General features: G+C 55.1%; 3 protein-coding genes across 3 annotated transcripts; all 3 read right to left on the bottom strand.

Annotated features, from left to right (window-relative positions):
• Nucleotides 1–237: 237 nt before the first annotated feature.
• LRP88_09942 (forkhead box transcription factor) lies at nt 238–2,529 on the bottom strand (the record flags this gene model as incomplete). The annotated part of the gene is made up of 1 exon (XM_083246415.1): nt 238–2,529. One exon carries the CDS (start codon nt 2,527–2,529, stop codon nt 238–240), a length of 2,292 nt encoding a protein of 763 aa, XP_083097528.1.
• A 6,420-nt stretch (nt 2,530–8,949) lies between these two features.
• On the bottom strand, nt 8,950–13,515 carry LRP88_09941 (uncharacterized protein; the record flags this gene model as incomplete). Its single annotated transcript, XM_083246414.1, has 3 exons — nt 8,950–10,150; nt 10,209–12,734; nt 12,800–13,515. The coding sequence occupies 3 exons, from the start codon at nt 13,513–13,515 to the stop codon at nt 8,950–8,952; spliced, it is 4,443 nt and encodes a 1,480-aa protein (XP_083097527.1).
• A 920-nt stretch (nt 13,516–14,435) lies between these two features.
• Nucleotides 14,436–18,273, bottom strand: LRP88_09940 (uncharacterized protein; the record flags this gene model as incomplete). Its single annotated transcript, XM_083246413.1, has 5 exons — nt 14,436–15,893; nt 15,944–16,254; nt 16,308–16,595; nt 16,645–17,105; nt 17,162–18,273. 5 exons carry the CDS (start codon nt 18,271–18,273, stop codon nt 14,436–14,438), a joined length of 3,630 nt encoding a protein of 1,209 aa, XP_083097526.1.
• Between the last annotated feature and the right edge of the window lie 5,962 nt (nt 18,274–24,235).

Here is a 24,235-nt window from a genome sequence, read left to right as displayed (position 1 = left end):
CCGCGAAGCCTTTCCGAGAGCCCGGCAAGCACCGAGCCTCCCTGTTCTAGTCCATACCGGACAAATCCAAACGTGTCCAAGCCACAATGGAGCACAGACATGGCCGTCTCTCGAGGAGGAAATTGGGGGGTTTTCTTCTTCTTTTCGTCAAGTCATTAATCTCATCATTACGCTTTGTGTTGTTTGTCGTCTCCGCCGCTTCATTTTCTGGTGGGTAGGTGGATAGGTGTATGCGCCTTAAAATGCAGTAGAATAGCTCCGACCCAGCCCGGGCTTGCTGCCCCTGGGGTTGGCAGAGTTAGAGTTGGTAGAGTTTTCGTTGTCGTTCGAGGTGTTTTGTGATCCGGAGCCAATCTTCTCGAATCCCTTGAAGATGTCTAGGTTCGAAAAGTTTGCGACATCCGGCGTACCGTGGTTCATGAAGCCAACAGGGTCCATCATCATCGAGGGCCAGTCACAGTCGGCAGGGAGATCTGGCAGGCTGGCAAACTTGGAAGGGGACTGGTTCCTGATGGGGGATTGCTGGAACATCCTTGATGGCGAGCTGAGGCCTTCAAAGATCTTGCTGGGGCTGTCATACGCAGCAGATGGCTCGGGGGCCTTGAGCAGGGGGGCGGAAGCGATGGGCTTCTTGATGGCAGAGTTTGTGATCTCACCAAGGGCGGATGTAGAGACAGATCGATCCAACCGATTACGTTTGACAGAACGCTTGACAGGGGATCCAGCCTCAGCTGAGCTGATGCCAGCAAAGGCATCTCCCTCGAGGTTTGGCAATCCGTGGAAAACCTCAAAGTCGGCCGAGTTCACGACATCGCAGTCAAAGCTGTAGACGGGGTCATCAAGGTTGAAGGCAGGACTCCATGGCGCAATATCGCCGAGGCCACCGAGGGCACTAACCCGGCGGATAGGCGACTGGAGAATGCTTTGGACCTTGTCACGGTGAAGTCGAAGGTTGGTGTTGGGAGAGACCGAGGGAGGTGGTCGAACAGGAGGCTTGATCTTGATGACAGGCGTGAGCGGGGGAAGCATCTGATTGTCGTGAAGTCGCAGCGGAGAGGACGAAACGGGCGGGCAGAAGCGTGACTTGGTCGGGCTGAAGGGAGAGGATCCTCGCAGGCGGGCAATTTCCTCCTCGGCACGGCCTCGAACCTTCATCCTTGGGCGGTCGGCCTCTGAGGTCAGCAGGTAAGCCTTCTGGTTGGGTCGGACAACGGATGAATCAAGAGAAGAGATGTATCCACTGTCATCCATGGACGCAAACTTGCGCCTGCGAGATCGTGAGATGGAAGAGGCGGGGTTGCGAGCGATAGGAGGTGGAGTGTTGCTTCGGGGCTCCATGTGCCGAGAGACGGGAGGTGACGAGTGCATGGCAGCGGGAAGAGGTGAGTAGAGGGAGGAGTCGTGAGGAGCATCGTTATCGGCCTTGTCTGCGGCATCTTCGGGACCAATGTTATCAGAGACCGGGATGGTTGCATCCGAAGACAACTCCGGAGGCATCGACATGGTGGCTTGAGAAGTGGGAAGGGGTGGGAGAGTAGCCTGGCTGACGGGAACGGGCGGAGGGAGAGTAGGCTCCTGGATCGGGGCACGAGTCGAACGAGAGGGCTCTAGCCGAGTTGACATGACAGGCAGATTCTCCGAGGCGGATGCAGATTTGCGCGTAGTCTTTTCCTTCAGGAACTGGGACTCGGTGCCGGGTTCGATGGCCCAGTAGTTGCCCTTGCCGGGGTCATCCTTGGGTCTCTCGATCTTGTTGAAGTTCTTGTGGAGGCTGAGGTTATGGCGGATGCTATTCTGCCAACCGGCATCGGAAGGACTGTAAAAGGAGTAGTTGTCGCTGATCCACTTGTAAATCTGGGCAAGTGTGAGTCGTTTCTTAGGAGATCGGAGAATGGCCATTCCAATCAGTTGGGCGTAGCTGTGAGGAGGCTTGTTGCCGTCATCGATGATGGGTGGGAAGGCGTCGGGAGGAGGAATGACTGCGGCGGCCGGCTCAGCCTTGATCTTCTTTGCTGGTCTTGAGTCCTTGATGGGAGCAGCATCCATGAGCGCTCGCTTGCCGTTGGGCTTGCGGTAGTAGGTTTCGGCCGGGAGGTTGACGGCGGGGGGTGCCGGGAAGAGCTGAGGGCGAATGTTCTCCTTTCCATAGTCGAAACTGATATCAATGGATGGCTTTTGAGGGCCCGTCTTGAATTCTGATAGGTAGGGCCCCTTTTGAGGCATGTTGGCGCTGTGGCCTCTGGCTGATGGAGGAGCCATGGGGACCATGTTCAACTTGTTCCCGAGCGACGAATTCAGGGGAATGTGTGACGAAGACGGCCTTGTCTTGAAGGCCGAATATGTGCTGTGCGAAGTGGCGGGTGGGTTGAAGACGACGTTGGAGCTCGAGCTCGTCAGGGGTCGTCGGTTGGGTTTTGTGACTGAGGGCATGGGAGCGTGACTGGTCATAGGGGCGGCGCTCTCGAAGATCTCGTCCTGGAAGATGTCTACTGGCTCGTCCAAAGCCGAAAAACGCGTGTGCTTGGCCATTGTGGCCTTGATGGGAAGCTCGAGGTCGGTTCAATTGCGAGAAGACGAGGACTGCGGTCTGCGACTTTTGCCGGAGGTTAGTCAGTCGAGACCGGGGACGGGTAGTGCAGAGCAAGCAAGCCAGGGGAGGGGATGGGGAGAAGATAACGTCGTAGACGGGATGTGAGAGGTGGACACCGGCAGAGCCTGATGGGACGAGTGTGCATGACGGCAAGGAAGAGAAGGAGAAAAAGGGCTCGAGACTCACTTGGATGGACCGTGTAATCTGTTAATGAGTTGTGGGGCGGTCGATGACAGGGCTGCCGTGACCTTTGCTTGAGGCGTTCAATAGGACAAGCTGCCGGTATCTGGGGTCATCTGCCTTTTCTCCCAATGGCGTCTTAGGCGAGACGGAGGAAGAAGCAAATGCAGTAGGCGGTCGAAGCAGCGGTGGGCAAGAGTTGTGCCGAAACAGACGGACGATGCTGGGGGTCGAGTTGACTATAGCAGGGGATGTCGCGAAGATCTGGTCGGGTACGAGTCGGACTGGACCGAGAGACGAGGAGAGGGGAAAGATGCGGTCGAAGCAGAGAGAGGGAAAAGAGCGGGAGAAGAAGCTGGATGGGGATGCTTAGGTACACGCGAGAGTTATGCACGGCAGATGGGCGAGATGAGAGCAGAGCCGGTGCGATCTGACTGGCGGATGAATATAGTAACCCTGATGATCAGAGGCGAGATGGATATCGATTGAAGGAGAGAGAGTGAGAGGAAGAGAACGTGGAGAGAGTGAGAGTGAGAGAATGTGAGGTGTGGAAAGCGGCGGTTGCTTGAATGATTCAGCCAAGGACCAGAGAGAAAGACCTGCTGGAGACGGAAAGACAGGCAGGCCTGGGCCGGCTGTGGGTGGTGAGGTGAGTGGTCCTCTCTCTTTGGCTCTTCTGCCTCTGCTTGGCCGCCGTGCAAGAGGCCCCAGTGGAGCTCGGCGCAGGGAGGATGATGAGCGCGGTGCCGGGGATTGGGTGGGAGGCGTCCGGGCTGACACGACACGACTTGATGAGCGAGTGAGAGGCGGCACGGAGATTTACTGGGTAGGCAATGGGCGCGACAATCAATCGGCGGCGGGCGCGAAACCGGGGGAGTCTGATGAGCCTGCCTGGTTGAAGATGCACCCGTCCTCAGGTTATCGAGAGTGAGGAGATGGAGAAAGAAGAAGAGGAAGAACAGAAACCAGCAGAGAGAGAGCTGGTTGACTGTAGCTTTACACGGGCAGCTAATGATAGGGCGTGCAAGATGGGGGCGTGGGTGTTTCGGGAATGGGGGGGGATTTGCGCCGCCGACTGACTGACCGACCAAAGGGAGAGTACGAAGAAGAGCGTGATCGTGATGGGAGAGGACGGAAGAGAGAGCAAGCGACGCGAGAGAGAAAAGGTGTGGGGATAGGATAAGGATAGGATGGGAGAGGATAGGCAGAGAAGGAAAAAAGTTACTAGGGGCGTGCGGTGCGTGCGCCGCGATTGCAGGGGTCACGATGCGTGTGTGTGTGCGAGTGCGTGCAAGTATGAGCGTGAATGCATGGATCCATCCTCGATTTTTGCTGCCGTAAAAAGTAGCTAGAGCCAGCTGGGTTTATGCACCCATCATACATCATCAGCCAGCCAAAAGGGTCCATAGTGCAGCACCCTCCGTCTCGGCCTCGACGCGCGCGTAGCCTCTGATTGGATTTGGAGAGACGCGCAGCACGGGGATTGGATAGATTTCTTTCCCAGAACAAAGGAAATGTCGAGTACTACGATCAAGGCGAAACGGGGTCGCGTCTGCTGGCCGCCGGAATGCATCATGTGTTTTCTCTTTGTACAAGATTAGGAAAAAAGAGAATGTTCTCGTTTTAGTGCTATGCGACCTCTTGAGAGACCATATGGGTGATGAATGATTTTTACAATCGTGGACGGCACACAGAGGGCAGAAGCAGCAGATGATGTTTATGGCGTCGTTGGCCGATACTTGGCTTTGCGTGGTGGAGAGAGGGGGGATGATGGGTCAGATCTCGATCTCGACGTCCACTCGCTGTAAAGCCAGGCGGGTTTTTGTTTCTTTCCCAGACGTTCCGTGCTCTCCGTCGCCGTCAGTCAATTCTCGTTGGGCCTTTGAGGGCCTGAGAGTGGCGTCAGAACATGCGAGAGCAGATCACGGGCGGGCCATGGATGCAGGATGCGGAAGGCCAATTGTGGGATGATGCTACCGGGTCTGTCGAAGAGGGGAACATGGAAGAAACTCAAAAATGAGGTGCACCCTTTTGCAGCCAGTCGAAACGCCGCCGTGCCTGTCTGGGCTTTGTGCTTGGGAGGTTTCGGAGTTCGGACCTCGACCTTGGATGGGCTGAGACCCCCAAGATCTGACCGTCAGAGGATGAAAGTGTGTGTGTGTGATCTAGTTCACAATGCGACGACACACAGTCATAATGTCTATAGCCTCCTCTTCTGGCTCGTGCCTCCATCTCAATAACCGTTGGGAGACACCACTTCTTTGTCTCGCCTCTGAGAGCTGGGCGGCTACACACAAGATTGAAAGGGTAGAAAGGAAAAGACTGCATAATCTGTGCAAGAACGCCATACTGCTATTCTCGTCAAGCACAGCCAGCCACAATTCGATAGAAGACACCGTCTCGGGTGCTGACCACTCCACTCCACCGAATCGATCAAGCTGTTGGCTCTTCTCTTGTGAACTCGTGGGCTCCGTTTTCTGCACCACTTGTAACCCATGTCTCGCTTCACCGTTTCCCTCATGCTTGTCCATCCTTCTTTGCCCCCCCGTCTCACTCGCACATGCTCCCCAGCAAGGCAAGGGCGGAACTGGCAGACAACTGCAACATGCTGCGGCCTGTGGTTCCGCCCAGGGTCGCAGAGAGGCCGTGTGATTGGGGGTCGTCCGTAGTCAGGGAGGAATGCCAAGAGGGGCAGTCAAGGGAGAGAGAGGCCGACCGTTTTGATTTGACTTTGCTTCTCTGCTTCGGAGGGTGTCTTCGTCTCCGGTGAACGGCGGCCTACGGGGGGACGCGGGCGCATGGGCGACAAGTGTGGGTGGCATCTGGGAATGGCCTCTTGATGGACACTGCTGCTATAGCATGCTAGCTGAGAGCTTAGCTGCAGCGGGGAAAGAGGGAGGAGGGGACGCGTCTCGGTCGGGGCCAGACGCGTTTTCTGACACTTTTCTTGTTTGGATTGGAACGCTCCCTAGCCAATCATTCACCGCCAATCCCCAGGGTCTGAGGTTTGGTGGTGGTGCCTGGGCGTCTGGAACATCGTGACCGAGACCGAGGTCGGCCTTGAGGAGCCCGGCCCGGCAGTTTGATCATCGTCATTGACAGATCATGATGTCTTTTATTTAGAACAAAGCTTGAAACCAGAGTGAGGCCCGAGTTCAATATCACAAGCTCCCCTTGCAGTAGTCGAGATGGTGAACTTTCATTGTCCCATTCGGTTTGCTCCTTGGCTTGGCTTCGGAGCAAGGAGAAAGAGGGGGACCCTGTGGCGTATCTTCAGGCTCAATTCGAGGCGAACATGGGCTGCTTGAGGGTCGCTGATTACTGTCCTAGTTGAGGCAAGGGGATGACAAAGGCCGAGGCCAAGCCATCAAGGCAGAGCTGAGATGGAGGCTTCCAACAAGTGTCGGGTCTATCTGTGGAGAAACGCCCAGGCCCGTTTCGGCAGGTGGGGGTCGTTGGCATCCCTCCATCAGATCAAGCAGGAGCAGCAGTTGAGGCATCAGATCAGATCCTCCTGGCCTTGGTGGTTGTCCTATCTAGAGAGTATGGCCTCTTGAGTTTGAATCAGACAAGGTCAAGGTATTCTCGAGAAGAACCAACATCTGGTTCACAATCATCATCTGCATATTTCCCAGCCTCACTTCAGCTCCCGGAGTCACCGTCTGTATCTCGGCAAAACGGAGCAGCTGGCATGGATGTCCCGCTCTGCCGTAATGAACCCGCGACTCAAGTTTAAGCTCAAGGGCCCTCATTAAAAAAAAAAATCCGGCTTTTAGGTGATGACGAAACGCTGGCCCTATTTTTACACAGCCCTCCCGAGAAAGAACTAGCTGCCTTGCTTGGCTCCAAAGTTTGTTACGGTTCATTCTTGTTCCCTCCAAGTGCCGCAACCCAACCTCGACCTTGACCGGGGGGCGGCAGTTGGAAGTTGGACCACGAGACCGACAGTTTCAGCTGTCAGAGTGAAAAGTGGTGGAATGGTTTGTTAATGGCACGACAATGCCGTCTGTCTGTCGGTTTGTGCACGTTCCGGAGACACCTCCTTGGTTGGAGACGGTCCCTCCAAGCCTGGATCTTCCATGCCTGGCCTCGGAGAGGAGGGGGCACATCCAGGTGCTATTCGCTCGTCATGATGAGCTATATGTGTCTATCCATCCATCCATCAGCTGCAAGCCATGTGGTGGTTCATACGATGGTGTTCGTGTCATCGGATGTAGGCATCAAGTTAGGTTCCGACGCGTCAAATAAGACGCGTCTCGTCTCCAATTGACTCGACCGACTATTTACACATTGCCGTTTCTGGCAAGATGTACACTTGAGAGGAATGATGGGATAACCCAAAATGCGACCGCCCTCTGACTTGTTCCTTCGCCTGGCTTTTTTCTCCTCTATCGTCTATCAACGGACCCTGAGCCGAGTTCCATCTGTTAAACCAAGTAATGCATGCAATTGACCGCTCATCCTTCTCGTGAACACGCCCCCCTCTTCACCCCTTTCCATCCGTCCCCCTTTCTATATGTCTGTTCTGCTCTGCTCGCCTCGACTGATGCCCATGCCATGCCGTGACATCATGACAGCCCGGCCGTTGGGCAAACCAGTTCAATTCAGTACAGCCAAGCCAAGCCAAACCAAGCAAAAGCCAGCCCGGCCCAGCCCAGCCTTGGAGGCGATCCCGTGCTTCACCAAATCTAAATTGGTGTCCACACCGAACACGCTCCTCGAGGCCATTCGCCCGTTGGTAGAGCCCCCTCCCCCGGCATACCGGGACCCTCCCGCCCCATGGGATGGGATAGGCCCGTTGTAAATGATTTTCATTCTTCCATTTGGATTCCTTTACGGAGTAAAAGAAAAGGAGAGGGCAGTCAGAGTCAGCTCTCATCTGCCGATGCCTGCATGAGATGCCAATCTTGCTGTGGAACTAGGATTTCCTTCTTTGGCGAGATTCACGGTCCTTGACAACTCATCTAGCTCCGAGCTAACGGCCATCCCCTCCTCGCACAATCTGATCTGAGCGTCTCGCCATAAATGATAGAGAATCATTCATTTTGTTTCCTTCTTTTTTTCCTGCCTTGCTTTTTTCTTTTTTCCAGGAATATTCCTTGCTGTAAATGAATAACCCCCTTGGATCAGCTTGCATCTGCGCCATGAGACCCGCCATGTAGACCAACCTATCGTGGAAGCTTCCGATATAGGTAATTTATCCCTGCAGCTATATCGGAAGTTCCGTATACATTCATGGAGCTATACTCCGTATTCTAACACTAGCACTGCACACTGCTACTGTCTGTATCGACCTTCTCCAGCTGAGTCTGCCTGTCATCATCCCTGCCTTCACTCCAACATCGCCCTCGACTTGACAAGTCGAGTCTTCCTCGGCCTCGGTCCCGTCTCCGCATCCCATAGCATTCTCTAGGCTATCTCACTCACTACTGCGCCGGTATGATGGGCCATGGGCCTTCCAAGGCACCACCGGCCGTTAGGAATGAGGCAGCCGTGAGCACTCACTCAACCCAACCCTGGCTCTCCTCTACATCCCTGCCTGCTCTACTCGCACCTCGCTTCCATGCATCACGAACCTCGACTTCTCTTGCATGTTTCATACTAATTGACACGTCCACTTGCACTACCACACTGAGGGATTGTGCAGAACCACCATGGGCTCTCTAGACTCACACTGACCTGATCCCTTCTCTCCCGCTTGTCATAGGCCCCCACAGCACCTAGACACCTGAGCTTCCAAGACATCCGTCCCCATCTTTCAACAACGTGAATCGATGCAGTGGCTGGGACATGGCTGAGACCTCCCCAACTGTGACAAGAAAACGCCCGCGTGGCACCACCTGTTCCAGGCCACCGAGGTACCGTAGCCGATCTTTGTCGGAAGGGACACCACCTTGACTACTGAATGCCGGCCGAGGCCATCATCGTGAACCCGGCTGGTTGCTTTATCACGGAGCACAACAGCGAACGCTCGCAACGTTCGCCCCATGTGGGACAGACATCACTCAAGCCAAAACCCATTCCTAGTCAAATAGATATTTACAATTACATATTGAAACCGCTGGGGTCACCATTGCCCGCGTTCCACTGCACTACCTCCTGCCTCTACATCCCTTTGCTCAACGTTGCACCTCTCCCGAGTCCCCTCTCCTATCTATCTACCTACGCACATAATCCTATTACTCCAAAACTCGCCCAGCCACCGCCGCTTGGCTCTTGTCCCTGGTTGTCGTCTTCTTGAGCGACCTGCCCATCTGAATCTCGCTCAGGAAACCAGCAGGCCGGCCGCCTCCGGAAGGAGGCGCTGGCGCATCTCCAGGGGGCGGCGGCGGCGGTGGTGGGGCTCCACCAGCAGGCATCGGGGGAGGAGGGGGTGCTCCGACGGATGGCATCGGAGGGGGTGGTGGCGGAGGAGCCGAGGGTGCATCGGATCCGGGCATGGGAGGAGGAGGCGGCGGCGCAATTGGGACACCACCCTCAGGCATGGGCGGAGGAGGTGGTGGTGCAGCAGCAGTGGGCAACGGTGGTGCCGGGGGAGGAGGAGATATGGGAGAGTTGACGCTTGGGGGAGCTGGGCTAGCCGTCGTCGAGTCCCTACCAGCTGCCGACAGAGGGCGAGGAGGCGCCATGGTGCCGAACAGGATCGATGCCAGCTGTGCCGCGTTTCCACCGCCGGGACGGTCATCGTCAGAATCGTCAGAGTCATCGTCCTTGTCGGAGCCCCAGTCATCCGTGTCCGCACGACGGCGCGAGACGGGAGCCGCAGGTGCAGCCGGAGCCTTGGGCTCCTGGTTCTGAGTGATACGGTGGAAGGGGTTCGTAGAGACATCAGGCTGCGGTGCAGAAGGCGCGGGCGCAGCAGGAGCGGGAGGCGCCGGTGGAGCGGCAGCAGGAGCAGCGGCCGCATGCTCGTTCGACTGAGACATCATCCGGAAGAATGGATTCTTGCTCTCACTCTCAGCGGGTGGTGATGTGATGACCGCCGGAGGGGGGGAGACAGCAGCCGCAGCCGGAGGAGGCGATGGCTTCCTCTCCAATTCTTGGCTGGCCACCTGGCTGCCGGCCATCGTGGGTGTCGAGGCCTGAGGAGTGATCTGCTGAGGGCCTTCGTCATCATCCGATGAAGAGCTGTCGTCGTCCATGGCCTCAAGTTGACGCTGGAGCTCAAGCTCACGCTGGCGAGCAGCCTCAATCTCAGCTCGTCGTGCGGCAAGCTTGGCCTCCTTCTCCTTGGCTTCCGCGAGAGCCGCCTTCTTTCGCTTCTTCTCTTCCTCCTTGCGCAGCTTGCCCTGTCTCACTTGCTCCTCGAGGGCCTTGAGACGAGCCTCGGCAGCCTCTCGCTCGTGAGCAAGATCATCTTCCTGTGCCTTTGCTGCTTCCCTTCAAGGGTGTTAGCCAATGTTTCATCGCAATTGTGTAAGAGGTGGGTGATACATACTCCATCTGTTGCGTTTCACGCTGTTGCTGCTCATGCTCCCGAGCGAGCCTCTCTTCCTCGGCCTGCTTCGCAGCAGCAGCAGCTTCCTCCTCAGCCTTCTTTGCGGCGTCAAAATCTGCCTCAGGCTTGCCACGATGTCGAGTGGGTGGAGGCGGGGGCTTCTTGGCTTCTGCCTTGGGCTGCTCAGGGGCGGGTGGTGGGATACCCTGCTCTTCCGCGAGACGGGCTTGTCGCTCAGCCTCTCGGCGAGCATCATCCTCCTCAGCCTGGCGAAGCTTCGCGGCTCGCTCAGCTCTCTCACGCTCCATACGTTGAGCAGCTGTCTCGCCTGACTTAGTGGGGGCCTTGATGCCAAGTGCAGCCAGGCGCTCAGCCATACGCTGCTCGGCTTGTTGCTTGATGAAAGCGGCGCGTTCCTCAGGAGTCTTATAAGCCGAGTAGGATCCTCCGGCAGAGGGTGTAGCCGTGCGAGAGGTGGACATGGGGCTCTCGATCCGGGGACTGGCAACACGCTCCGGTCGAACTTCCTCGGCGGCTGCGCTCCGGGCGGGTCGCTTGTCTTGAGCGCGGGCCCGAGAGGCTCGGCTCTCACGCTGGAGATCAAAGATAAAGTCACGAACCTCATCCTCGACACCAAGAGCGTCCTCCCATCGGCGCTTCTCGTGCTCGCTAGTGCTATCACGGCCGCCCTCCTTAAGGCTATCCTCAATACCTCGGGCAAAGTCTCGAACACTTTCCTCGACATCGCGGACCATGCGCTCGTTGCTCTCCTTCTCGTTCTTGACCTTGATGTTCTCCTCCTCGAGTCGCTTGGGGGCATCGAGATCCTCAGTGCCAACATCGATCTTCTTTCCGGTCAAGGCGGCAGTTCGCTGCTGCATCATGGCCTTGGCCCTAGCCTTGAGTCGATCCGACTCAGTCACAGAGCCGCCAGGCCCAGTGCCTACAATGGGCGTACCACTGCCAGGATGGGCCTTGGCGTCCTTGATGCGGAACAACTCGAGTCTGGCCTCCATGATGGCCTTCTCGGTTCTTCGGACCTGAGAGGCAAGCTCTGGAACCTTGTCTGTGAGGTTCTGGAGCTGGCGCTTGAGAGCTCTTCTCTCCGCATCAGAGTCTCCACTGATGAGAGCAGCATCAGGATGAGAGTCAATGTCCTCTTGAATGCGACGGATGCGACGATACAGCTCCTCCGCCTCACGTCGGTCTCGTCGGTCAAGGATGTCGTCCTCCTCATGGTTCTTCTCATCGGCGAAATCCATAGCATCCAAAAGGACCTCCTTCTCCTTGATCCTCTTCCTTAGCTGGTCCAAGGTCAGATCATCGCTGGAAGCGACGGATGCTGGGGAGTCAGGCCGGGGAGAGTTGTTGCCAACCCTACGACGAGCACTAGACCTGTATCCAAACTTTTCATCGTCGTTCTTGAAGACAGTGGCATCCTTTCGGCCCGCAACGGCTCCAGCAGGAGCACCCCTGAACGAGCGGTTCTTCATGTAGCTCACACCCGTCTTCTGAGGCAGCAAAGCAGCACCAGACTTGGTCCTGAACTCAGATTCGTCATGAAGCATCGACTTGAGGGTGCCAATCGACTGACTGAAGTTGCGTGTCGAAGGAGGCACGAGCTCTGGAGGAAGATTGTTGGGCAGGGGATATCCGTTGAGCTTTCTGTAGATCAAATGCATGGCAACAGCAAACTCGTCAAGGTCAAGGCGGCCCTTGTTACCATGGTCTGCCAGTGTCCAGACTCTTTCTAGGTCAGGCTTCTCAAGTCCACTCTGGCCAAAGATCTCAATGGCTTGGTCGCCACCGATGTAACCCTTGCCGAGGCCGTCCCAAGCCTTGAAGAGGGAATCGTAACGAGTCTTCTCTTCCTTGGTAATCGCCCAGGGGATGACGGCGTTTCCTTGAAGGCCTTGGGTGGTGAAGTTGCCACCCTCTCGGCCCTGCTGGGGCATCATACGAGCCTGCAGAGCATCGATATTGGGGAGACCGGTCGAAGGAGCATTGACCAGACCCCATTGACCCGGGCGGCCCGTGGGTTGGGCATTCAAGGGGGCAGCCATGCCACCAGCCCCAGCGGGCGAAAGTGATTGACCAAAACCCGTAGGCATGGGGGGCATTGGAGGACGAGGGCCACTATATCCAGTAGCTTGAGGGTTGTTCTGTATCCCCACAAAGCCAGTCGGCTGAGACTGGACACCCTGTTGCCCGAATCCTGTCTGTTGTCCAGGGAAACCCGTCATCTGAGCCTGGAGCAGCTGCGAGTTGGACGCCTGAGGCTGAGGCTGCTGGATCGTAGGGGGAGTCGCGGTATTGGTCCTGATATCCGGAGTCGGGGTATTACTGCCTCCCTCGTCGGCGACGCTGAAGCTGATGATATCCACCATGCTTGACACCTCGTTCTTAACATTCTCGGGAAGGGATGGTGGCAGTTGCTTGCCAGTGAGCTTCAAGTTGCACAGGTACATGGCGAGCGCGAATTCGGGAAAGTACAGCTGACCGGCACGAGTGGTATCAGCGAGAGTCCTATGTCAGGTTAGCTTAACTGCTAGATCGCAAATCAGCATATAAAGTAGAAACCCAATACTCACCAGATGTGCGACAGAGAGTCGCCGTCGAGCCTTGAGCGCATAAGCAGGTCGCGCGCCTTCTCTCCTGACATTGTCATACCCTCTCCGACAGCAGACTTGAACAAGGTCTCAAACTTGGCCTGATCCTGCGCCGTAATAAAGGTCAGTCGGATGTTGGGGATCTTGTTGGGCTGCTGCTTCTCTGCCCTGCGCCCTCTAGGCTTCGCAGTCCCGCCGGTCTGGAAGGAAGCGGCCATCTCGGTGAACCCAGTAGGTTGGGGCTTCATGGGCGGAGGCGGCGCTTGAGAAGGGCCAGAGGCTTGCTGCGGCGAGGCAGAAAAGGAGGTCTGCTGGTTCGACTGGAACCCAGGTTGCTGCTGCTGCTGTTGTTGAAACTGCTGTTGGAACTGCGGCGGGATCGACGGCATCGGGGGGGCGCCAGTCTGGAAGCTTTGTTGCTGCTGAGGCTGTTGCTGCTGCTGTCCCGGAAAGCCGGTAAACTGCTGCTGGAGCGGCTGAGTCGGCTGCAGTCCCTGGCCTTGCATTGGAAAGCCAGTGAACTGCTGTTGCAGAGGAGCCTGTCCGAAGCCCGTAGGCTGGGGCGCAAAGGGGCCAGGCTGCTGGCCGGGCTGTTGCTGCTGGCCTGCGCCCAAGTTTCCGAACGATCCTCCACCATATTGTTGTTGCCCGGGTCGCTGGCTATTTCCGCCTAGAAAGGCGTTGGAGTTGGAGTACATGGCGGGCGAGCGCTGCCGTTGTGGTAACCCTCCGTTGTCAAGACCACGTATGAAGCTCGTTCGTTCGAGGGGGAGACGCTAAATCGGGGGGTTGACGACGTCGCGGTTGGAGCGTTCAAGCTCCAGGAGGACTAGACTGATAGAGAGTGTAGGTAAGAAATATGAAAGATTAGAATACGAAAGGACGGAAGCCCTCAAATGGCATGCGTAGAGCAGATGGAGGGCATCCACTTGGGGGTGATAATGGAAGTTTTGATGATGAAGGTGGAGGATTAAGAGAGAACAAGAGTGAGAGCGAGAGAGCGCCCGAGCGTGGCTTGGTTGGTGATGACGACCTAGCGTCTCGCCAGGCCAGGCAGGTTGCTAAAGGTTCCAGTGGGGTCACCCCCGTGGAGCGCCGCCTTCTCAGTGGTGCCTTGGGCCCAAAGCAATTTGAGGTACGGAGTAGCTTGGGCTCCCCTGGACCAGGCAGGGATTGGCGGACTTTCTGCGAGTTATTGCGGCGTGGTACTGACATTGGATGCTCGGCTATTGTGGTATTGTGCATACATTCATGTGCCATGACGACGCTGTGTTGATGTGGTTGTGAATGCGCAAGTCATGGTGTTGCTCGAAGCGACTCAAACCATGAGGGTCCAACTTTACATCCTCACAACCGGTACAGTAATTCGCAGACTATACATAATCAATTACTCATTAAAAACAATGAAGTCGACCTGTCTAAGTGAAAACTCGCGAAGGGTATCAAGAGTGAGTATACGCAGCAAATCCAGACCCCCATCCAATCAATAGATCCTTTCAACGCCTGCTGCTTGCCAGATTTCTTACAACAAAAGAACTCCAAAAAATGATCGCAAAAGGCCGGTCAAATCCGCTCCTTCGTACATGTGTTTGTTTCCATTACTTCATTTATCCATGCTTCATGGACGCCGTTCATCAACTTGAATTCCATTGTCCTCCTCTTCAATGCATCCAGCCTCATCGCTCCAGAACCTTCGGTGAGCTCGGAGTTCCAGTCCAAATTCTGCGTCCTGCGGATCGGCAAATGTGTAGTCGTTGTCAGGGGACCCTAGGGGAGCCGCCTGAGTCTCTTCCGGGTTGCCCAGCAGATACTCCTTATCCACCGGGCTCTCAACCTCAGGGGGTGTCGGGACTGCTGAGCCTGTGCTTGGGCTTTCGCCTGTCGCACTCATGCCCCCTTCGCTCGAGACGATCGAGTAAGATCTTGACCAAGATCTTGATACTCTGGTGCTAGGATCAAAGGAAGATCCAACCAAGCGAGTCGCCCCCAGAGATATGGTACTAGCCCTCTTCGGGTTCAGAGTTGGGTTTGACATGCGACGTGTCTGTGCCCGCTTGGCCTCGAATGATTTCAGCGCAAGCCCGCCGAACGCCTTGGAAAAGTCTTCTTCGCCGTCGCTAAACAGGAAGCCTTCTCCTGAATCGTTTCGGCCGTCCTCTCCTGCTTCAAAGAGCAGTCGGTTCCTTTCCAGAACCTGTTGCTGCGTTTGTACCGAGTCCTCCCATCCATCCCTCAGCTGCTGCGCAAGAGGGAGACTGATGCTCGGGGGAACCTTGTCATGCCGCAGCCTAGACATCATCGACTGTCTGCGTGCTGTGGAAGTGGCAGCAGCCACAGCGTTGTCGACCGATTTCTGAATAGTCTGGGCGAGATCGCGATCCGAAAATGCCGAGAAATAACGAATCGTCGTGCTATCGCTAAGATGCTTCACGAGATGCCTGAAATTAGAGAGATTAAAGTCATTGCCTTCACAGTCGAGACTGTGAAGCGTCTTGTTGGCAGAGATGGCCTCTGCCAGATCACCAATATTAACGTTCAACATCTGACTTCGTACACGAAGGTGCTCAAGCCGGGTGTTGGATCGAAGACCGCTCAAGGCCTTGGAGAAGCGTCGTCCGAGGCGACCCTCGTCCAACTTGGCATCAAAGCCAGAGAGGTCAAGGAATCTGATCGTGTTGTTGTTGGAGAAGAGGTCTGCGAGCGCCTTGCAGGTTGTCTCGCTGGCCGAGTCAGGGGTGGCTGTGCCAGCCAAGCTCAAACACTCAATCGTCGTGTTGACCGTAAGCGCTTTCAATAGCTTGATGTAGTTCGTCTCCAAAGCGAACTCCACCATTTGGATGAATAGACCCCAGGGGCCAAAACCCTCGGTAATGACTGCGCACATGTCATCAATACCCTCATCTAGGCGATTGCCATTGATGTAAAGAGTTATTTGCCTGGCAGGGCCCATGGCATAGAACATCTGGGCTATTTGAGCTCCTGTTAGGCCGCATTTGCTCAGGCGAAGCACTCGCAAGTTGTCCGAACTGGGTGAAGCCAGGTACCCAGTCAAGATGTCAACCGTTGGAGCATTGAGCTAGGGCGTGTTAGTCTTGATTAGGACTGGTGGATGGGGCATCTACTCACTGCAATACCAGACAAGTCAAGCTCCTCCAGGGCCCAAGTGTGCAAGGCCGATTCGTCAAACAAGGGAACGTCTAGCGGGATACGGGTGTTTCCGGCAATGTTGAGCTTCTTGATGACCTGGAGTTGGCTGAGCGCGTCGTAAATAATCTCGAATTTGACAGTGCCTTGGTTTTCGGAGGTGTCGATGTGCTGTAGGCTGGTGCCTTGGCCTGCGATACCAGTCCATAGAGTTGTAAGACCTTCATCACCGAGCCCGCAATTTGCCAGATCGAGCTTTCTCATGTAAACATCTTCGAGGACGAGGATATTGGCTAGTGAAGGGTTAGTAAATAGTCAGGGGTAGCCGGCAGAACGGGTAACTAACATAGCTCCTCCACATCGGCCGGGGCGAGGAGGTTGCCGGCCATGGTGATACTGTGACAGAGGCAAGCCTGGCGCCTCAACAACATGAGGATCGGGCGCAGAACTTCTGAGCTGACTCTTCGAGCACCCTCATGATCTTTGGAGCGTCGAGTCGTGCTTTGAGAGCCCAGGATGTTCCTCAGGTCCATGCTACGAATAGACTCAGACGAGAAAGCCAGAGCGTGCATCTCCTGACTAAGGACGGATGCTTGCATCAAAAGATCATAGTGCTCTTCCGAGATTTTGATTCCTACTCAAGTTAGTTAATTGTGCACACCACGAGAGGAAGTGAGCTGTACCATTCAGGGATGTGTAGGCGATGGCATCTCCAAAGTGAGAATAATCCTTCTTGCCAGCAAGACCAGACAAGTCGATATTGCGGAAAGAGAGCTCCTTGAAGTAGCTGTTGTAACGCAAAGCTCGGAAAAGCGCAAGCAGCTGTAGTGTAGAGTAGGGCTGTCCACTTGAAGGCAACAAGCGGAAGGCGGGTTGAGATGGTGTGTTCCATTCAATAGTCCATCGAGGAACCTGAACTTTGAATGCAGCGCAGTACGCGTGCAAGCTTCGCTCCAGTCCACCCAAGTCGTTGCCCGAGGTCAATGAGAGCGGTGGGGGAAGCCCCTTAATGTCAAAAATCGCTTTTTGTAGATGCTGCGGCCACATGGGCTTGAGTTCTCGGTCTACTTTGGTCATGGCCTCAATGACTCGTCGATAGTGAACGCTGGCGAGCTCGAGTCTACTCTCGCGGCCGAGGGGAAGTCTGAGCAACGTTAGTACACCAGGGGTTTAACGAGGACAAGGCCTGCAGTGACTTACCGAAAGCTCATGACAAATCTCTGTTCGTGCGACGCAACAGATGCTCGGAAGCGGATGAGTGAAACTGTGCCAAAGGACTGAACCTTCACACGCAGGTCACCAGGGGTGGTTGCATAATCTGCCTTGAGAACCTCGAGGAAGTACAGCATGCATGGTCCGATGACAATGTAAAACGAGGGACCGTCCACAAAGTGCTGGGACTCCTCGGCCGAGTTGGTCTTTTGGGGCGCCCCAATTGTGCGCTTGACAACGGGAAAAGTCAGGATCTTAGAGAGACTGTTGTTCGCGTCAGGCTCCGTGGTCTCGACGATGTGATTGATTCTGGCCTTGAGGTTGCCGGGGATCAATGATGGAGGTGGTGATCGTCTGAGGTTCATCCTGCAGGCCCTCTGGATGCTGGCTAGCCAGTCATCACGGTCCTTGGGAAGCATGAAGAACAGGTGTGCCTTGGAGTATGCCAGCTTGGGCCACTGAGCAAACCACCAGACTTCGATGCCGAACCGAGGGCTTGAACCTTCCTCATTGAACACAGCAACGATGGAACGTAGAGGAATCTCCATACGGACATCCGCTGCTGAGGACTTACCGCCGGCAGAATAGGGGGAGCCGCCAGGCTTCAACATGCCGTCCCCCTGATCCAGCTGCGGGAAGACAGCCCTTGCGGCCTCGGCACTCCCAAACTTGACCAAACAGGCGTCGGTGAGAACGAGGTATTCGGCGCGTGCCTTGAGGAGGGTGACATCGGTCTTAAGGGGACCGTATTGGGCAACCTCCATGGACGAATAAGGCACCTCGGGGGGCATTGAGGAGAATTCGGGGGCGGATGCGCTCATGGGCGACACGCTCGAGACTCGGCGGTGAATTCTATCGATCATGGATCCGGAGCCGGAGTGGTTCTTTTGGAGACGGCGCGTGGAGGTCGAGTTTCGAGAAGGGCTCTGGGACATGGACTCCATGGACGAGTTGCTGAGGGAGCGGAGGGCCTTGGAGAAGACGCGAGGCTTCTTGCCGTCGCCATTCTCAGACTCCTTTTTCCCATTGTGAGGGATCGGGACAGGGGGCGTCGTGCGCAGAGTTGGGAGAGTCCTCCTCCTCCACTTTTCGGCGTTCATTGTGATGAGGTCGCGATCGTCGGTGGTTTTGCGTCAAGACCCAGTTCTTTTGGGGTTTCCCAGATCAGCAAAGATGGAGAAGCAAATTGAGGATCAGTGGATGCCTCGCATGCCGCCAAAAAAGACAGGATCTATCAGGAACTTGATCAGGTTGGATATGGGTAGGGCGTCTTCTGGGGAGGCGTCTCCTGGGGTGAAGAGACGTGACGCCGTGGAGCAAAGATGAGAACGGCGCGGAGACTGCGCAACAGGCAGGGTCACCTCGACGTCAAATTGTCTCAGTCCTCGGCTACTATGTCTTGGAAGTTTGTCAAATCAAGCCAAGAACTCCCCCCCGCATGCGTGCGTGGTCGTTGAAGCGGGATGCGGAACGCGGATGCGGAAGCGTTGGCTGGTATCAACGCCTGTGGTTGAACAATTTTTTGGGGTTGGGTAGGACCAAAGCGTGCAATAGGAAAGCCGAGTGACGCGTGGGTGCAGGCTATGAATAGCAGCTCTCGTCTCTCGGCCGAGGGGAGGAGAGAGAGATTCCTAACTCACAGTCACGCAAGGAAAGGAGCGAGAGCGAGATGTGGATTGCACGAAGCAGAGGGCGCAGAATAGGAAGATCACGGTGCGAGCTGAGCTGAGTGAAGGTCGAGGGAAGAAGGATCGGCGGCAAAGGCAATGGTTTTGACGGGATGTGCGTGCGATAGATGTGACTCGGATATTGGATTGGATTAGATTGGATTGGATTGGATTGGGGATGACGTCGTTTGGATGTTAAGGGCCAAAGAGTTGCCCCAGGAGCATGTGAGGACCAGGTCACGTCTCAGGCATGCTGATAGCTGCCAGGCACGGGGAATTGGAGGGGGCAGAGCGATGCCCAGCAACGCAAGCAGTTGAGATGAGTGAGCGATACGGGGCCTGGGCAACGAAGCTTTCGAGACGCCAGCGGGAGGCTTCACGATACGAGGTGCCTAGATAGAGTATCCGGTGGCCCGGGGAACGATGGAGGGAGGCTGTGGTGGTTTTTGACGAGGAACGAGAGACGGATTCAGGCCGAGCCTGGGAAAAGACGAGGATGGAAGGAGAGGGTTGGGGAGACAGCAAACACCACCGGTGGTGATTTGTGCCTTGGAGTTGATCGGCTTCGAGGGTGTACTAGGGTTTATCCAAGGAAAATGGGGTAAAGAGAAAGAAACAAGAGCCCGAACATGGAAGAGTAGAGAAAAGTCGATGGTGTGAGGCAAGCACACACGGGCAGACTGAAGGTGTCGTCGTCATAATGCTGCGCCGGGTCACAGTGGAGATGGGCCCCCGGCCACCCCTGGAAGCTTTGTGCATTGCAGTAGCCCGTCTGCTAACGAGCCCGCACTAACGCCCTGAGGAGCAGCGGGCTATGGCTCCCCACGCGGCCGACGGGCCCCAAAACAAGTTGGCCCAGCGAGCCGCCCAGAACAGGAAACCCTGGCAAGACCCGGCGTCGACAGCCAGCACAAACGAGGACTAACGTGTGTCAGATCTCGATCATTGGGAGAGGCCAATTGAATGAACCAACCCAAGGATACGGCCATGTTGCTCGGAGGCTACTGGTCAGTTACCTGTAAGCTGCTCTGATCTGAGGTCTCAACCCTCTCTTGCGCCAATAGCCAGGGGCCCCAGCAACCAACATGGCGTGGTCCAAGGTTTCTTGGACTGAGACCCTCTCAGATGGATGGGATGGGATGGCTTTTTTCCTCCTCTGGAGAGCGCCTTTTCCGTTTCGCATGCTACCTCGCTGACAGCTCGTGACAGAAGGCCGTGATGATGCCGAAACCCATCATGCTTTCGGAGTGGCCTCTCGACTCGTCGACTCCCGCGGCCAATCACCAGGTGCGCGGGGTAAAATTACTGTACCCTGGCCCCATCGACTTCTTTGTCCTTTTCAGCCGCCCACGTCGACTAGCCCACGTTGTTCTGACTGCGCTGCTGCTTGCGCTCCATGGCTGATGAACCTAGGACAGCTGAAGCTCGGAGCATGGCCCCCTCCACTCTGGCCCAACGCTCCAGGCGCCAAGGAGCTGGAGCATTGGTAGGTTCCAGGCCCACGATTTTTTCTGCTGCAGTAGCCGCGAGATTCAGCACGGGGAGCTGCGAGTATTCGTAAGTCGGTGGATCACGCTCGGTGGAAAAGATGCACCGCATGTGCGGTACGCAGTATGTACGCACCACGGTACTGCATACAGAGCCCCGTGCCCTCCGGCCCCTGCTGGGACTGGAGACTGGATCTGATCCTTCTGTATAAACATCGTATTGTTGATCTCGTGTCGTGCTGTGGCTTGCCCGTTCTGCTTCTGTCGTCCTCGACCTTCTGGATCTCGTGCATGAGCTTCCCACCCCCGGCCCATGGATCGATCTGCCGTACGAGAAGTCAAGCCAGTCATTCGCAAAGCTCGGCAGCCGTTGAGATACCGTCACCAAACAAAGCCACCCGCTAAAATGGTCCACGGCGATAGCGCATCCCCCTTGAGACAAGCCTCCAGATGGCATGGGCGCTTCGAGACCTGAACCCCCCCCTTCCATTTCCCCCCCATCATCTCTCGCCTTCGGACAATTCTTTGCGTCATTGGAGATCTTGACCGACTCGACATGGTACAAACCTCGCCATCCGCGCCTGACAATGTGCCATCACTCGGACGGGACATAGGACCCATGCCCGCGCGGGCGGGCGTGGCATCTGGTGGTGAAACCGTGATATCCGCCAACAAACAATTGGCAGAACCGCCGCAGCGCAGTCTGCAGTCGGCGAGCCCGTGAGAAGGAAGGGTCCCGGGGTCATGGTCGTATCCGCCATGGATGCTTCCTGGCCATTGTTTGCCTTGGCTCTGCGCCTCTGGCCCCTCAGAGACCCTCAGAGACCCTCTGGACAGGGGGCAGCTGAACACGAACAGACGAGCCACTCGGAGACTTGAGATGCGATCCTGCTGCACCCAGCTCCGCTTATTAACGTGCTCACTCGCCTCACCATCAATGTCCATTCTCCTTGATATAAGACTGCAGCTCCGGCATGGTGTTGACCAGGCGATTGTTGATGACTGATGGCCAATCTGCTCTTCCAACATCTAATATCTTAAAGTCAATTCCCCTGACAAGGTTTGTAGATGCTGGCGTCTCAGCACACTTGATATTTCGGGTTCAAGGTGATGGAATGAGAAGGACCATTAGGACCACAGGTTGCCGCATTTTCCGTGACGGATTTTTCGGATAGTTTCGCATTATGCCTGGTAAACAGTCCCTTCGATACGAGGAATGTCATGGATGCTTGTCAGGCGGAACTCTCTGTCAGCTTCTTGGCATAAGTTGTGCAATTCTCTACCCCTATGTCTAATCTTCCTCCTATAGCAGCAAGGACCAGTAAGCAGCCATCCACCAACATATAAAGATCCTCGCAGCTCCCAGTAGAAGTTCAAACAGTAATACAAGGGAACGAAAATGGACCACATGATAACTATGGTGCAAGAGGAAGTGTCTCGTTTCTGGTGGCTGTCGATATTATGAGCGTTTCTCGGTTGCTTAATGAACCTAATCAGAGGCGGTCATCAAATTCAGCTTCCACGAAGAAGCTCGATAATGAGTTTGATCTAAGAAACATGAGACTCCTGATCGAGAGCTAAGTATACATAGTGTGGCGAGAAGTGTAAGACATGGCAGAACGGCTTGTAGAAAAAAGAGCGTGGGCTGCAAGCCACGATCTCCAAAATGGGCGTTGTACAGAAAGATGTCGAACATGTCTATCATGGGGCATGCTCAGAGAAATGTCCGATTACTTCCGGTTCTCAAGTTTGCGTGATGTGGCCAAGGTTATGGTTATCACTTCTGTTCTTATGTCGGGCTGTTCAAGTTCTCATGTTCAGTGCCAGTGTGGTCGTTGGCCTGCAAATTCCGCAAGACAATATTCTTAGTGTTATACATTAAGGCCCCATCGCCGATTTGTGTTCCGAATATTGGCATACGTAGGTGAGTTCCCCCATTGCGTTCTTGTAGTAGCGCACACATGTCTGTGGGCATTGCCATTGGTGCTGTCGGCATTCCAATGCCAAGTTACCAGCAACGAACTTTGCAGGATCATATTTAACACCAGGGGAAAGGGCCAGCTATGTTCTGAATGTCTATTAAGAATGAATAGCTTTCTCACTTGGCACTTATCGAAACAATGCCTGGAGTGATTCCTTGCTCCAAGTTGCAAATGGATGTATGTCGTGACCGGCATCATCAAGACTGAGGTATCAAGCCAACAGGCGGCATCTATACCTTTTGCGTCAACAAAGAATGCATCTCGGATGTTTCGGCGAATTCCCATGGTCGAGTTCAAAGTGGATTGGGCTGCGAACTGATATGATGTGACATGTGGTCTGACGACATCAACCAGAAGAACCGCATACCCAAATCGACTTTACCTGCAGGAATTGTATTATGGGCGCATTGATATGGTCATGACACCACAGCTGTGGTGAGGCTTCGGGAGACTCGACACGGCTCCGATACCTTCCATTAAGCCGACCAACCTTGCCTGCACGTTTGCAGTAGTGAGGTGATATGAGAGATGCTCGACAGTCACGAGCTCTCGCTTTTCAGCAGTGGAACCACGAAGAGTCAGCGTGGTACCGTGAGTGATGTGAGGTTGAGTATCAGTGAATCAGTGGAAAAGATGACTGGTGAGCAGGACGTATGGGTCTCTAAGTGTCATTATTAAACACTCACTTCATCCTAAATTAGTTTTGGGGCTTCTGGTATAACTGAGACGATGTTACTAAGGCCAAGTGGCTAAGGTTAATAGCGTTACAAGCGATGCTGAGAATATTATGCCATAGTGACTTTGGTGAGACGACGTTGTTGAAGCTGGGCTTTAGGGCCACTCGCAATTTTTGAGAGCCACAATGAATCAGGTTGCATGAAATGGGAATGCAGTGGAACTCTCATGCTCATGGCATTTGTCGAGTCAAGGTGTGAAGGCGCCTGCGTGATGGCTCGGTATTGCAAGACTGAGTTTCCGCATGTCGGTAGAAGAAGGGACAACAATTCCGCTTCCGTCTCGACGAGAGCAGACCCGTAGGATGGTACTTGGGCAGCCACCAAAAGAACTCGAGGTCGGTCATATGGATCTTGGTCAACTTTTATTCGACAGATACTGGACAATGAGGAGTGGGAGATCTGTTATGGATCTTGGTTGATAAAGACCCTCGGAAGGAATTTCCTAATAGGGTCATGTCCCAAGTTGCTGACTTACATTCTGCATGTCACGGGATCCGTCAAGTTGAAGATTCCAAAGGAGCCCCAATTAACAAGGATGGTGCTCTGAACATGTTGAAGAACTTTAGCTGTCGGTTTGTAATTTATCTTGTTGGCAAACTCTGGTCGAGTCACTCTGTTCATGTCCAGTGAGTGTGCAAAAAGCAACAACTCTTCTCTTATATAACCCCAGCTCAACAATTCGAAATCCCCTCTTACTTGCCGACTTATTTCCCCTCGGCTCCAAGCTCTTCCCTCGGAACCAAGTTCAAACCGGCAACAAAAGGAGATCCGATTCCGCAGCTTTAGAGAAGAAAAATACCCCACCTTCCCATAGTCTGGGGTACCGTCCCGGCCATTCCTTCCATCCGCTCTCAACACGGCATCGTCTCCCGCAAATACCGTCCCCACCTTCGTCACCGCCTTCCAGAAGCAGAAGACCTACCCGGGGCGATTCGGGGGTCACTCGGGCGCCGGTCTTCGGTTTCCAACGGTGGGAAGGCCACCATTTTTAAATCAAGGACAGCTTCCCCTCTTCAAAGCCAAGTTTGCCTTGTTGAGACCTCTTCCGCAATCCCCTCTCCCTCCCCCTCCTCCAGCTAGAGACCTCGTCGCGAGGTTTCAATTGCTCCCTCCTAGTTGAGAGCATCGAGTCGCAAAAAATCGGTGTGTGTTGGGTGTAGCTAAGCGCGCACCAAAGCCAGCAGTCGCC

The sequence above is a fragment of the Fusarium phalaenopsidis genome, assembly GCF_050370095.1.
Source record: "Fusarium phalaenopsidis strain FUZ10S chromosome Unknown contig_32304, whole genome shotgun sequence".
Lineage (NCBI taxonomy): Eukaryota > Fungi > Ascomycota > Sordariomycetes > Hypocreales > Nectriaceae > Fusarium > Fusarium phalaenopsidis.
The sequence above is the reverse complement of the archived record's forward strand: the minus strand, read 5'-3'. Positions and strand labels throughout refer to the sequence as shown.